Source organism: Coffea arabica, chromosome 6c, assembly GCF_036785885.1.
Source record: "Coffea arabica cultivar ET-39 chromosome 6c, Coffea Arabica ET-39 HiFi, whole genome shotgun sequence".
Taxonomy (NCBI): Eukaryota; Viridiplantae; Streptophyta; class Magnoliopsida; order Gentianales; family Rubiaceae; genus Coffea; species Coffea arabica.
Window position 1 is genome coordinate 62,960,027 of NC_092320.1, and position 15,428 is coordinate 62,975,454.

General features: G+C 33.7%; 2 protein-coding genes across 2 annotated transcripts; one reads left to right on the forward strand and one right to left on the reverse strand.

Moving 5' to 3' along the window:
* Positions 1 to 1,236: 1,236 nt before the first annotated feature.
* Positions 1,237 to 3,538, forward strand: LOC113695462 (calmodulin-7). The gene is made up of 2 exons (XM_027214576.2): positions 1,237 to 1,598; positions 2,856 to 3,538. The coding sequence occupies exons 1-2, from the start codon at positions 1,523 to 1,525 to the stop codon at positions 3,227 to 3,229; spliced, it is 450 nt and encodes a 149-aa protein (XP_027070377.1). The 5' UTR covers positions 1,237 to 1,522; the 3' UTR covers positions 3,230 to 3,538.
* A 263-nt stretch (positions 3,539 to 3,801) lies between these two features.
* On the reverse strand, positions 3,802 to 8,854 carry LOC113695461 (ubiquitin-conjugating enzyme E2 22-like). Its single transcript, XM_027214575.2, has 7 exons — positions 8,666 to 8,854; positions 7,593 to 7,698; positions 7,002 to 7,146; positions 6,846 to 6,923; positions 6,055 to 6,167; positions 5,810 to 5,913; positions 3,802 to 4,370 (listed from the first exon to the last, which is right to left on the reverse strand). The coding sequence occupies exons 2-7, from the start codon at positions 7,593 to 7,595 to the stop codon at positions 4,013 to 4,015; spliced, it is 801 nt and encodes a 266-aa protein (XP_027070376.1). The 5' UTR covers positions 7,596 to 7,698; positions 8,666 to 8,854; the 3' UTR covers positions 3,802 to 4,012.
* Positions 8,855 to 15,428: the final 6,574 nt, after the last annotated feature.

A 15,428-nucleotide genomic window follows, 5' to 3' on the forward strand; every position in this document is an offset into this window, starting at 1 on the left:
TTTTATATTCTCAATTATTTTTTTATTTTACATATATCACATCACAAAAAAGTGCTATAATAATTATTTTAAATAATATTCTCTATCCAAACAAGAGTTTCAGTGAAAATACTTGAAAAGAATCTAAAATATCAAACTTACCAGTTCGTTTTGATAGCTCTAGCCTGTCAGTGAACTTACAATGCCACCGCGTGAGAAGCGCGGAACCGCGTCCATGCCAGTGGAAGAGAATGAAACACGGACTGTCAACGTACTTTGTCTTTGTGATGTGATTCTTCTAATAAAATATCCCCACCATTGCAATATGGTAATTCTAATATGACCCATATGTGATTGTTTTGCTCTAGAACTATCACTATCAAACTTTTTTTTTTTGTCTCAAAGACACAACTCACCTTTCATGTGCATGTCAAAAAGGGTTAATTATAATTTACAAAACGCACCGTCAAAATTACATAATTCTCACTTTGTCCCTTCATTGTTTAATTGGATCAGTGGCACCAAAATTTATTAATGTTTTGCAATATGGTATAATTAGACCAACCACCACCAAGTTGAATTTATCTTTGTCATATAGGAAGTGCATAATTCACAACTTCTATGCCTTCATTGAAAGCAATGATTTAGGAGCAAACGTGTAGTCCCACGTTTGTGAAATAAAAGAAAATTGTAACACTAGCTGCTGAAGATGACGTGATTTAGATTAGAACTAACAATTTCAGGGACTGATGTGAAATATATGAAATCTTTTTAAAACGAAAACAAAAAACTTTCTAAAACTTGGGGGAACAATACATTACTGTAGAGGGCAAAGTGGTAAACCCCAAGCGGCAGGGTCCATTGCAGATTAATTAATTTAGAGTAAGATTTTATATATATATATATATAATTTTGACAATGTCAATATATATTAATATTTTTTATACTAACAGTTTATAAATTGTTAAATTGATCATTTTTTTAAAACAAATTTTTTTTATATACTATGTTATAGTAATATACAAATAAAAATAATATCAAAATTACTATAAACAACTTAAAAATATAAGAAAAAATCTCAAAACAGTCTTATTTACAGTAAAAATTGTTCACCTATATTACTATAATAAAATATTTTAAAATAATTCTAAAAATAACTAATTCAAACGGAACCAATGGTAACAATTACGTAAAATTTGAATATAACTGCCGAAATAGTAATTTATTACTCCAAGTCTCCTACTACTTTATTGCTCCTATCCATTTTCTATCGGAAATTGCAAACTTTTTTTTTTTTTTTTTCTTCATGGGTAGTGGTAGACTATGGACTACGAGTAGTATAAATTCATAGTCCCTTTTCTCAAGGCCGAAAGAGCTGCAGACCTTCCATCCATTTCCATCCTTCCTTCCGTTCTTTCTTCCTTCCTTCACTCGTTCCATACCCTTTGGTGTTCCTTTTTTCATCTATCGATTGGTTTGTGGCCTCATCATCATCCTGAGAAATAATTAAATTAAACCGAAAAAAGGAAAAATAAAAGGAGAAATGGCTGATCAGCTGACTGATGATCAGATCTCTGAGTTCAAGGAGGCTTTCAGCCTTTTTGACAAGGATGGAGATGGTACCCTTTTTGTCCCTACATGAGATCAGATTGAAACTTGTTCTAGTATAATTTACATATGATTATCGGATCTGGGGGGTTGGATGGGGTGGGTTCTCTTCTGGGGGTTCTTGTTTTACTATTATTTCTTTGTTGGTTGCCTATTCATATCATAATGCTATCTTGTCGTTGTTGGTTCTTTAACCCTTCTCGCTGCTGTTGACTTATTTGGCTTTAATGAACCCTTTCCTTTAATTCTCATAATTTTGTTACTCTGCGGAGAAAGATTAATTAACAGCAGGCTCTACTTTCATGGCCCCGTTTGGAGGAAAGGGAAACTTTTCTTCGAGGGAAAATTGTGAACAACAATAAATGCAAGAACGTTATCAATCCGAATTTCTACGAAAGTGCTCCTTTATCATTCCTTCTCTTCTTCTTTGCCACATTGATTTTCTTTCAAATTTCAGTCAATTCTTTTCTGGTGTACATTTGGTTTGCTCTTGACTCTCGAGCAACAAAGTTGACAACTTTTTTTTTTAACCGATTGGTGCTTTTGCTGAACACCGGCAAAGATCAGCTTTCTGTTATGTGGTTCGAAACTTTTTGAATTTGAAATCGTTTCTTTTCTTGAAACTGTATGTTATAGGTTGAATGAGCTAGTGATGGAAATTGTTTGACCTCCTATAACTGGTCTTTGTGAGTTGTGAGCAATCTTATGTCGCTTTGCAACTGCATGCTGCTTTGCCGCTTGTCGTCAACTATTGTTACAGTCAATGATTGTTGTGGTTATGCACCAGTCCAGCAATTCACATCCTCTCTGGCTAATGACTACTCTCTGAGTGCTGAAAATAAACAGCATCTACAGAACTCCAGGTCATTGATCACGGCAGTGGTTATGGGCTTAAAACTTTTCTAGTAACATTACAGGATTTGAATCTGCCCTTGTTTCAAAAAATGTGTCTCTCTATGTTTTTCTCTATCGAATCATCTTTTGTCATTATGACCGTACGTGTGCATGTTCAAATATTAGTGTGCCTTGTTATTAGCTTGCAATGATACGTTGGTGTGTGTTTTGTCAATTTTTGGATAGCTATGCATCATTTGTACCATTGCAAGCTGTGAATTAGTTTGTAGAAGTTATGGTGTAGATAGCTGAAAATTTTATTTTTTTATTTCATTCTCAATCTTCATTCCTTACCCAGGCTGAGTTATCATATTTAGAATCTTTGTACCATTGAAGGTCTGCATTGATTAGTTGAATGTTCTACTGATCTCTAGGTTGCATCACCACTAAGGAGCTTGGGACAGTGATGAGGTCGCTGGGGCAGAACCCTACTGAGGCTGAGCTCCAGGACATGATAAATGAAGTTGATGCTGATGGAAATGGGACCATAGATTTCCCAGAATTTCTAAATCTCATGGCAAGGAAGATGAAGGATACCGACTCTGAGGAGGAGCTAAAAGAAGCATTCCGAGTTTTTGACAAGGATCAAAATGGCTTTATTTCTGCTGCTGAGCTTCGCCATGTCATGACTAACCTTGGGGAGAAGCTTACAGACGAGGAAGTTGATGAGATGATCAGAGAGGCTGACGTTGATGGTGATGGACAAATCAACTATGAAGAGTTTGTCAAGGTTATGATGGCCAAGTGATATCCCTGCCTGCAATCCTGCATTAAACTGAATAGATCTACATTTAGGAGTGGAAAAAGATTCAACTGGTTTAATGCTTTTAGTGTACTTTTACTACTTGTCTGCTGGTTTTAAAGGTTGAACATCTTTAGCATAATGGTCTCTCTGTTGTAATGACGTCCGAGTTTTCTTCTCCCCTCCCCTTTCCGTTCTTCGCTTTTTATGTCATAGGGTGAATCTTTTCCAAAATTTTGCCCTTTCTGGCAAACGTTGGTTGTAAAGCTGTAAGCTGTTGTTTGACTGATGGAGAATGCGTTTGGTTTTCTTTAATGTCATGTCCTAATCCTGCATGTGTAGTAATTTGCTACTGGCTGCTTCTTTTTATTTACCATTGCAGCATCTTACCTTGGTGTATATTACTGAGTGAAGATGAGTTTTGACGACAGCATATGCGCATCGCATACAATAAGATGTGTGTGTGAAAAAAGTTTTGATCTTACAGATACGGGACTACAAACATGATACAACCAGCATCAGTTCCAACAAACAAACAAGGCAAAGTAAATGCAACAAAAGGGAGATAAATACCAAACTAAAGAAAACATTTTAGAAAAAGTTATATAAGGAATTCTTCCGAGAGCGACAACCGTTGCAGAATGCTTTAAAAACATTGGAAGATCTACAAATGGAGTGAAAGAGGAGGGAAGGGAGCTCTCAATTGGTACATAACAGTGCCAGTTATGCATTGTTCCTTTTATCATTTACCAAATAAGTGAAAATTGGGGCCACTAGACACACAAAACCTCACAATCTCTTCAAGCTTTTCTTTCTTGCATCCATTTTCTTCTTGTCAGAAGGAACTTTGGCGAATAAAACTTCCTTCTTTTGCATACAAGGTGTTGCTGATGCACCTACTCCTGCATCCATGGCTGAAGGAAGGTCAACCAGTTGATCATGATTATTTCCTCCATTGGTGGCATTTGCAGAAGGGACTACCACTGGAACTGGAAGCGGAAGAGCTGCACCTGATACCGCATTCTTGGGATCAACACTATAAGCTGAGTTATTCAGATGGTCAACTTTTAAGGCAGTTGTAGACTCAGAAATTCCTCCTGTTTTGAACTTTGGCTTTGATTTGAGTGCATGTATTCCCGTGTAGATCCTGCAAAATTGAAGTTAGGATGAAGACATGTGTGCCGTATAAGATACATTTTATTAATCTCCCATTTAACAACTTGAACTCTTAAATGATGATACAATTCAAAGTATCAGACGGAAGGACCTCAAAAATGATATATTTCTTTCCTCATAACAGCCGAACCGTACAAGAGCTTTCAGATGAGGCGGCAATTTAAATAGTGTCATCAGACTCATTGTCACAGGGTCATTTCCAGAAGCACGCATGCTGGAGAAGATTGTTAACCAGGTTTGGCTTAACATCTTCTTGGTAGATCAAAGTCATGGTACTTGGGCTGCTGTTCAGTACATAGAACTCGAGTATAATAACTCATCCACCAATCCAAACTGTATATCGCAAAACTTTCCATATTTCCACATTCCCAGGTGTTACTCAAATGCATTATATGAAAATCAAACAGCATTAAGTTAGATATTATGTGATGCAAAATTGTATTAATTTCAAAGAAATTCTTCTGTGTTATAAAGATTAAATGTCAAATATACAAAAAGGCAGATAATTCCAGAACTTCTAGTGGAGCTTGTTCCCATATTCACCAAGCAGTGAAACACAGAAATCTTGCCACATTTCTAGATGTACACCTTGGCTCTACTACTTGTTGAAAAGCTAAAAGTATATTAGAGTCTGTGCTCCAACAAACAATGGGATGACTTTTACGAGTGAAAATGCTCATGTATGCATAGATTAAAGAGTATCTTAAAATGCTATTATACTTGACAACCAGAATACACGGCAGGATATCCCGAAACACTCCATTGGGATTAGAAAGACATCAATGTAAGACAAAACAACTAGTATAATGTAGAAGACCATCATAGTATGACCATTAGGACATACTCGCTTTTTACCAAGCCTTATCTTGTCTAATCAAGGACAATCAACTCAGCAGCTAGACCCCTAAAATGCTGCATTTTACATGCAAAATGGCTAATCATACTGACAAGAAGTATATAGAATGGAATCCACAGTTATCATACTCCACAGTTAAATCAAGTATAAACCTAAAACTCCTTACACAAAGCTCCCAACTACAAATTATCCACTCCTCCCACTTCCTTCTCTTCTTCCTCCTGTCCATAAATTCCAATCATAGGATACAAACTACCAAGCCCTTCTTAAGTAGATTAAAAGAACTGAATTTTAACTATGATTTAAGTAGGCTAAATATAAAAAATCCACCAAGGCTTGAGGACAAAATGTTAGAAGCAAACATTATATCAAGTACTGCTTTTGGCCAACCTAGTTAAAATACTATCAGTGTAATACGACTCATGCAGAATCAGAAAAGAGACAGCTGAGTATAACAGCATCAAACACAGAAGACAGGTGAGTACAACAGCACCAAACAAAGAAGACATCTCCACACCAAAAAAACCAAAATCAATGAAGCAACAAGACCTCACCTTGCATGCCGGGCATACTCCTCATAATTTTCAAGTAACATTTTGCCAGCCTGCTCATTCAAGGCTGATTCCGGAAATGGTTCAATCAACAAACATCTAATAACCTGTTATAAAAAGAAAAGAGTTAGCAGACAAAAGTTTTGCTAATTGACAACAAACTGACAAGTAACTAAATTTGTTGCGATTGCTTGACAATCTCAAACCAATAATTTTTATCAAATCAATTTAAAGAGAAAGAAAAATACCATTAAAACATGCCGCAAGCCAAGGCTAGGATTCCAATCCTTTTTCAATGCATTCACACAGATCTCACCACTTGTTGCAATATTTGGATGAAAAATCTTTGTAAGAAAGTACCCTGCAGTAAAAGCAAGAAGACCACACAAGGTATTGAAAACAAGACCTCTAAACTGACACATATTTAGCCAAAATTGAGGACTTCAAATAAGGCTGAAACCTCAAAGGGCTATCTCAAACAAATAGTTCTTTGAATAATGAAATATGGTTGATACCATAGATGATGGAGAACAAGGTTTGTACTTGAATTGTGAGTCAAGAAAGTTTAATGCAACCCGAGGCCAATCACATGAATGAACCATGAAGCCTAGGTATTACCTTATGGTAATAGTAACATTCAATGCCGTACAAAGACAATGGAATTTTCTGACTGCTTAAGGGATCCTCATTCATAGTATAGGACACATTACATCAATATGATAAAAAGGCATGGAGAAGAGAAAACACGGGGGGAAAGCATGCATGGATTACAACAGTAACCCATAGAAACATGCAAACCAACACCAAATCAATTAACTGAGCAAGGTGAGAACGCTTGTACCATGTCTAAATTTAAAGAGAAAAAAATTAACAACTACAAATGAATAAGTACCCAAGAATAGAAAGATAAAAGCAAAGGTTTTTGCTGTAGAGCAAAACTGTGTAGGGCAAAACTGTGTAGGCCAGAAAGAAGCACACCACTTCCACTCTTAACAAACATAGGAGAAAATTAGACGTTCAAAAATGCCAGTTTACCAACCTTTTGGGGGTGAATGTGGGAAATCATGAGACAATATCAACTTCATACGAAAAATGCCATTCTCATATGGAGTTCCAGCTGCAATGAACAGAAAATATCAGTGAGATAAAGATAAAACTTTTTCAAGAGTGGGAACTCTTACGGTTGAAGCACTACCTGGGCCCTCAATGTCAGCATATATAGTCGAAAAATTGTCATCATCTACACCAACTTTAATGCCCTCAGGAGGTATTTCATCAAGATTCTTTAATTCCTTAGCAAGTTGTTTAATCACATTTGGCGGAAGATTCTCATTTGTTGCCTGTATTAAAGAAATTTAAAACAATATTTCAGTTGGCAAAGGAGAAGAATAAGTTCAATTAATTCAAAATATGTAATTATATATTGTTTACTTTCAAAGAAAGAACAAAAAAAAAAAAGGAATAAGTGTCAATGTGTGAAGGAAGCACCAAATGAAAAAGACCATCAAAGTACAGCACGAGCATTGGACTTGCCCATATCCTAGTCTATGATGTCAAGCTCCAACAAGTAAAATAAAACAAGAAACTTGTTTTTGCTTAATACAACACTTAATAATCAAATAAAGACTTCCATAAAGAACAACTTTATACATCACTTATAGATTGAGTCAAGCATATCTTGATTAACATAGAAAAAAAGGGGGAGAGAGAGAGAGAGAGGAGGGGGGGGGGAAGGAATAATAGATTTCTGTTTGAAAATGAAAGGAAGGAATAATAGATCCATTACCATGATGAGACTAGAAAATCTGAGCCCGTTGCAACCGACTTTGCTTGAAACTTTGGTCACAAAATTTTGACACAACAAAAGGTTATCGAGCCAACAAATGGAAATCCTGCAAAAGAAACAAAAATGTTCTTGGTAATCAGACCCATTGAGGAACTAACATAATTAGCCCTGTTGATTACCACTGTCCATAGAGAATACGCTCACTTTTTTGAAGCATTCAAGCAGCATACATATAAATGTAAACCAAAACTGTAAAACTTAAAAACGTAACCAAGTTTTTTGCCAGCATGTTAAGAATTAATTCGTGTTCCAAGTACTACAAAAGGAATAGGAAGACGAAGAGGGATGATGCCTTTGTCCACTGGATACAGTAGTTTTTTTTTTTTTTTTTTGGGTCTTAAAACTAGTACCAAGATGCCTATATGAAACAACAAAATCCAATAACTAATTAGGCCAGAATAGTCCGCGGCACAAAAACCAGGTAGAGAAGAAGACAACTAGCAGACTAGCAGTATGTTTTTGGTTATGCCAACTAACCAAGTTCAGCTTGTCAGATAATTAATCTTCCCATTAGTAGAAATAGTTGCGTTCTTGAAACCCACCGAACGTCATAACACGCTAAAGGCGAGAGGATACATAGACAACAAATGCCCAGGAAGGAAGTCAGTAAAAAATGATAATTATGAGATTCATAAAAGTCCAATCTTTATGAGGATAACAATTATTATGAATGTGGAAAAAATCAAATCATAAGGCTAGGCAACAAGAAAATAACTTTCAATAGGACCTGCGTAAAGAAAAGCTTTTTCAAAGACATACATAAATGTAACAAAACTGAGATGGTAATTGAAACAGCAAAAGACCCCCCACGCAGACCAGTTAATTCAATCACCGTGAAAGGAGATAGCTAAGAGGGAAAAATAAAACAAAAGATGAAACAGAAAAGCGATAGAAGATCAAGAAAAAAAAAAAAGGAAAAGCGATAATTCAATTAATAGTTCAAATAAATTGTCCAGAAGTGATCTCAATCAGGAAAGAAAAGAAGGGCCGGATGAAAGAGAATAGAATTGTACCTCGGAATTTAGATTGATGAGCGAGCGGGGTAGTTTAGAGGGCAGAAATTTGATTTGCAAGCCCTCCTTCCGCTCCACCTTCTTTGGCTTTTCAATTTCAGACTGGATGGAATAATACTAAACCTACGGATTACCAGAACTCAGAAAAATGAGATTGCATTGCTACAAGACCACTGCTATTATGCAACTACTGCTATACAGTGCACAGATGTTGCGGATACAAATGATTAACTCGGCGATTTATTGATTAGTTTTGAGAGAGAGAGCGCCTAGAGAGCGACAAAAGAAAAAAATTAAAATAAATTATACGAGTAATAAGCAGCATGTTGAATTATGAATCTGGTAGTGGGGCCTCGGTCAGAAACTTCTCGTCGGGCCCCCGACCCATACACTCATCCTCAATTCTCAGTTACCCGAATTATTCACAACGGGAGGCTTCCAAGGTTAAATAAAAATTATTTATTTGCATCATAAATATATATTTTAATATTCATTTTATTTTTTTAGTCATCTTTTTATTTCGTATACATTACATTACGATGATTATTTCAAAAAAAAAAAAGAAAAATAGGTGTATTTATAACAAACTCAAAAATACTAGTATAATGAATTGTATAGTACATATATTTATCGGAATCTTCGTATTAATGTCATCCAAATCTAAAACGGATCAAATATGGAGCAATGGGTTTGGATGACACATAAAAAATCTCAAAAAATAGATTCTATTTGAGTTAAATCCTAGTATACATCTAATCCATTAGAGCCCTAGTAATAAAGTGATTTTATCATACATTTTTTTCGTTTAAAGAAAAAAAAATCTTTCTAAGAGAGTGGCGCATATTGAATGAATGGATGGTTGTCTTTGCTCTTGAATGGTTTTGCATATTACTACAAAAAAAGCTTAAAAAGAAAGGTTTTGAATTTTGGGTGTCAAGTCGAAGCTGAATAAATAATTAAACTTGCACTAAGGGCATTCACAATGGTTTACACCTTGTAGAGTGTAATCCACATGTCACGTCACCATTCCACTTTCTCCTCTTTTATTACACTTTCACTCACAATGGATTACACTCCACAAGGTGTAATAGCATGGGTTCACAATTAAATCAAATATTTATTTTCATAATGCATAACTCATATCCCATAAATAAATAAAGTAACTTTTAAAAATAATTTTGTTATTTTTAAAAAATAAAAGTACTAACTTTCATTAAATTTTGTACCTTTTGAATAATATATATTTTTCTATCTCTCAAAAATAATATATTGTTATTTTTTCAAAAATAATTATGCAAAAAATTAAACAAATATCTGATACCTCAAAATGTGTTGCGTGTTTATATAGAAAGCTAAAATCTCACCGTAGGAGTTGCAAATTTACCGTTGCTAAAACCTGATGAAACTTGCCGACCAAATAAAAAAATGAACGTTGCTGGCTAGAAATTGTGAGTCAGGCACGTGAGAATTTTGTAGCGAGGGCCACCCATTACACGGCCACTCACAATGGGTGGCCGTGTAATACCCCCAATGTAATGTAAGACATTTACACCTGCGTTGGTCACCAAGCCAATTACTAAGAGATTGACTTCCTGCCCATGAGCTGTCTTCTAACTAGTATAATATATGTGATTAAGGATTAATCTTTTGTACACTTGACAGTGTATACACTTTCATCATTAGATGCATGACACATAATTCGAATTTGAATTTGAGACTCAAATTTTGTATATGTGTCGTATATTCAACCGTGATAGTGTATACACCGTCAGTGTATATAAGATTTGCTCTTAAATTAATTATAGTTTGGAAATTGAGAGGATAAAGATGTGATGTTGGGAATCAATTGTCTAGAGGTTGTTGGAAAGAAAAAACATATACTTAACTGGTTTGTTAATTGTTTTTAGTACTAACCTATTGATCTACATATCGTATAATGGTTTTATTAGTTCCTCAATCATACAAATTTTGTTGAATTATGATGTAATCTTCTTGGCTTTTAGTAATCTTTATCCCTTTGTTTATACGTATAAGAATATAATACTAATAATTTACTTGAAATGCTTTTTCTGGTTCCTAAAAAAAAAAAAAAAAGGCTTGTTGGTAGGGCTTTCCACTTTCCAGTGTAAATGTTTTGTCGGGAGGTGCGCCACCACCGCGTTCCAGCATGTGTCAACTTCAAATTTGCCGACGATTCTCTTCCAGGTGACCGTTAGGGCGTCATCTCCCCAACTAGCCGTTAGCGATGGCAGGTTCAATTATTCTGGACTGACTACTAATTGGTATTTCAGTTTAGTTTAATTAGATTTTGACTGATATTTTATCTTATTTAAGAGATTAAAGGTTTTCTATATTACATGAAAATTATGTAAAGAAAGAATGTGAAAAATTAATTGTATGGTCTCAAAATAATGAGATTTTATTAAGTTGCATTAAATAAGTATATACAAAAATAGAATTTTCAAAAAGATTTTAAGGAGGGGAGAAGGGTGGAGATGGCTGCCCCTCCCCATCCCCTATCTCTATCCTTGTGCGTATGTCATAATTTTAGTAGATTTATAAATATAAACATAACAAGGTGATAAAATTTTAATAAATTTAATGTCTAATACAAAAGAATAAGAGTTAAAAGTGGTATTAATGTAGTATAATTTCTAAAAATTGCAATAATTTTACCCATATTTTTAATTTTGTGACTTTCAAATATAGTCATACTATTCACGTGTAAATTCATATGCATAATTTTGGCTGTACTCGTATTTTTACACCAAACTTTGAGTTATATTTTCGAACAAAAATTCATATAATACAAGTACATATTATACTCATCCTATATTTTGATAACTATGGATCTAATTACACAGTTAGAAAGAATTAGTCCAAAACTTTTTAAATTTTAAGCAGAGTAGGACAATTGACAAAAATGTATTAATTTGCTAACCATCCAAATCAATTTGATGATGTTAAAAAATTTTGACGTTGCAAGTTTTGTCAATGTTTTGGAATTGAAACATGACAGATCTTTAAATTTCAAACTAGTGATAGTGATAGCCTCGTGAAGAAATAAGATGCGGATTACATTGGAGGAAGGGTTGGGCGGTAAAGGAAAGAGAATTGTAAGTAGAAGGTCTTAAATTCAAGTCCTCTCACTTAAAAAAAAAAAAAAAAGATGCAGATTATATCAAATACGTGCTAGATGTGTATTAAGAATTTTCATGAAAAAAAACTTGGAAAAACTAATTGAATATTTTTTCCTATCATTTGTTTTTCTGTTCTCGTTCAATATTTACAATTGTCATGTGCTTCTTCTAATTTTTTTTTTTTTTTGCAAACTTGGAATCAATTCTTTTATATGCTTAGGGATAATTTAAAAAATCTGAGGAAGGTTTCTGACACTTTCACTGACATTCCTCGAGCTTCTAAAAATTTCATTGACCTCCCGTAGCAAAAACTTGGGACCCTTTGCTGACCTCGTGAAGGCTAAAATTACTAGTATATCCTACGGAGTTTGGGTTTATTACCATTGCATGGTTACGGAAAAAAGAAAGATCTAAAGTAGTTAATTGCTGCGTTTAAAGGCAATAACACGAAATGTTGAAAGGCATCAATTTAGCCTGGATTAGTGAAAGGCACCAAGCGCGACCAGGCGCCATTTTTCTGACTGCTGGGATCACTTGTGTGACTTCTAGCCATATATTATAAAGTGGAAGGAAAGAAATATAGAGGAGAAGAAATAGAGGACTAACTTACTCACAAAATGAAGGCAAAGTAAAGATTTTTCTTCTCCTAATATGTGTTGGACTAGAAGCGGCAAAGTGAAGATTTTTGTTCTTCCGAGATAGTTGTAGCCACAGTAAATTTTTGTATTGTCGAATTGTATTGATGCTCTTGTGGTCCTACTACTGATATGCTCAAGGCATTTTAGCTAATGTAATGTCCCTGTCAGATCTTTAATCTAGTTTTTCATTTACTTACTTTTCATAGATAATTGTTTGCTAGCTTAGCTTAGTGCATGATTGAGTCAAATAATGTAGCTATTTCATTGTTTCACTCTCAAGTCTATACATGCTGCTGCATGCATGCATGAGTTTAACATTGGTGCTTAAAAGAATTCCAACTACCATAGCCTTCTGGTTTGAATCTCCTATCACCAGGAAAGGCATCATTTGGTTGGTACAATGTTACAGCAGATTTACATGAGTTCATCCAATTGATTTTACAATTTGAATGAAAATAAATATAGCTAGCAATGTGAGATTGATGATGAGGAGGACATTCCCTAAGCCTTTTGGTTTCAGAAATTGCTTTGGCTCTTGCATTGGCCCTCAATTTGCCTCGCTCAAATGCTATCTCGGTTTCTACTATTACCTTCTTTTTCTTCACCTTCATCATACCATTCAAAATACCTACACTTTGCACAACAGAAATGCTCGTCCGGATTCTTTTCACTCTCAGGTATTTTCACTGTTGCCTTGCAATTATAGTGGCAATATCTATTTTTAATGGCGAAAGATGTGGGTGAATCCCTTGATTCTTCCTTATGACTTGAAGAAGCCATAATTTCTGCTAAAACTTTTCACCATGAGCTATAAATGCAGCACAAGAGATTAACTTTGCTAGCACTCCAAAACTTGCTACAAAGAATGATGATAGCTTGAGGGTATAGAGATAGTTCTCCTAATTTATATACTATTGATGCTGAAAGTAAAATTTGGCCATTGGAACACTCGTAGTAGCCGTTGCAATTGCTGCTAAATCACTGCTTCATTTTGCATCTGGTGTACAAAAGTTTTTGTATTGCACTTACACCCCCTCAACTTTAGTAATCATTGTAATCTTTTAATCTTCGTTCAATCTTCTACTAATATAAGGGCCAAAAGGGCATCCATGGAATAAAAATATCATCTCACTCATGAAAATAATAATTTAATGTGATTTGGACTTGATTGTTATCAAAAACTTAAAAGCAAGAGAGGTCAGTGAAATTATTAGAACCTCAGAAGATGTCAATGAAAACGTCAGAAACCTCAGGGGAGGTTTCTAAATTATCCCATCTACTTAATCTCACTGTTTCAAATGTCATGTCATGTACGTGTATGTTGTTTTTCATTGTGAATAGCTGATGATGATAAGTTTTTCATGTTTCGTTTATATTGAAAATTAAAAAGACTAAGTTAAATAGTCCTTTTAAATATAAGCAATATATATTATACGTGGACTAAATTGATAATCTTGCTAATTCTTTTTCTTTTTTTTTTTGTATTTTAATAGACTATCAATTAAGTTTCAAATGATATAGATTTTTAATAGAACTATTTCGAATATTAAACAAAATCATCAGCATATATGCATGCAAATGAAACACCTAGAAATGATGAAATAATAGATTTCAATAAAAAGGAAAGATAAGAAGAAATAAAGGGAATATTTTTTAAAAAATCTCTAAAAAATACTTGACATGTATTTACTTTCGATCTTTTCTTGGGAGGATGACGTGGGTTACTTCAATACCGTAGCACCTAGTACTCAAACATTAGCTCGAGGCATTTCTTTACCCTTTCTTAGTTTGTAATCGCAATCTCTAACTACAACCATTTATAATCTACATCTACAAGTCATGTGAATTTTGTGTTGTATTAGTTCGAATAACGTTATATTAAAGAATTATCTTATTCTTTCAATAATACACATTATTTTTTTCCTTATGATATGTGTATTGTTATTCAATTGAAACTAGTGTGACAAAGATTGTGTTCTTAAGATTAGAGGAAACTATAGTGCCAAAATGAAGTGTTTTTCCATACTTTTATCAGGGTTTTTTTTAAAAAAATTTTGTTTTTAAATATCACTAGTATGATAAGTATTTTATAGTTTAATGAAAATACATATTATTGAGTCTTTATTTTCAATATCATACATATGATAAAAAAAAATTGTTATCTAAGCTTTGGTTTATTAGGCATTTTGGAATATATCATATATATTTAATTTAATTCACATTTTATTTCATCTTAAAATCCTATCAATAACTATTAGAAACTTAAGGGATCATATAAATCTATAACTTTAAACATTAGAGATTAAATATGTGAAGGGAAAACTTTTGACCAACCTAATTTGATTTTGATTGTTAGCTATTGTTGATTTTTTTTTATTAATTGTCCTACTTTACCAAATATCAAAACTTTTAAAATGATATTGTTTTGGTCAAAATATTAATTAGTTGGATAAATAAAGCAAACATAGGGAACCAAAATTGTATTTTTATTAAATGTAATATTGAATAATTTAACTAATAGAATTGTTTAACTTATGAAAGAATTCATGAATTTAAACTTCAAAATTGTGAATAAAAATGATAAGGTTACCTTCATTGGATATACATTTCATGACAAGGTTTGTAATTAAGTTTATACGTGTAATTTTTGTATATACAATAGTAGGAGTTCAAATATATATGATATATGAAACTAGCCTTCTCATACTAATCCATAGTGAAATGAATTGGAGTAATCTATATCTATATCTACAGATATATCTATATCTACATGTATTAGAGGACAGATTTTTTACCAGGAGCCTCCAGCGTCAGAAGCCTGAATTCATTTTTACTACAATTTTAGATTTATTATAATTCTAATTCACTAATCTTTATTGCTTTTGCTTATCCCTTCCCACTTGCCAAACCACATAATAAAAAATCCAAAATTTTGATTGACGGATAATAACATCTGACACTTATCACACAACTGATAGTAATAAC

What these genes read in the sequence shown, in the direction of transcription:
- LOC113695462 (XM_027214576.2), top strand. Translation starts at nt 1,523, where the DNA reads ATGGCTGATCAGCTGACTGATGATCAGATCTCTGAGTTCAAGGAGGCT. An exon ending in TTTTGACAAGGATGGAGATG is followed by an intron (nt 1,599 to 2,855) that starts GTACCCTTTTTG and finishes ACTGATCTCTAG; the next exon opens with GTTGCATCACCACTAAGGAG.
- LOC113695461 (XM_027214575.2), bottom strand. An exon ending in GCTTGCGGCATGTTTTAATG is followed by an intron (nt 5,914 to 6,054) that starts GTATTTTTCTTT and finishes TTTTTATAACAG; the next exon opens with GTTATTAGATGTTTGTTGAT. An exon ending in GAGTATGCCCGGCATGCAAG is followed by an intron (nt 4,371 to 5,809) that starts GTGAGGTCTTGT and finishes TCAATTTTGCAG; the next exon opens with GATCTACACGGGAATACATG.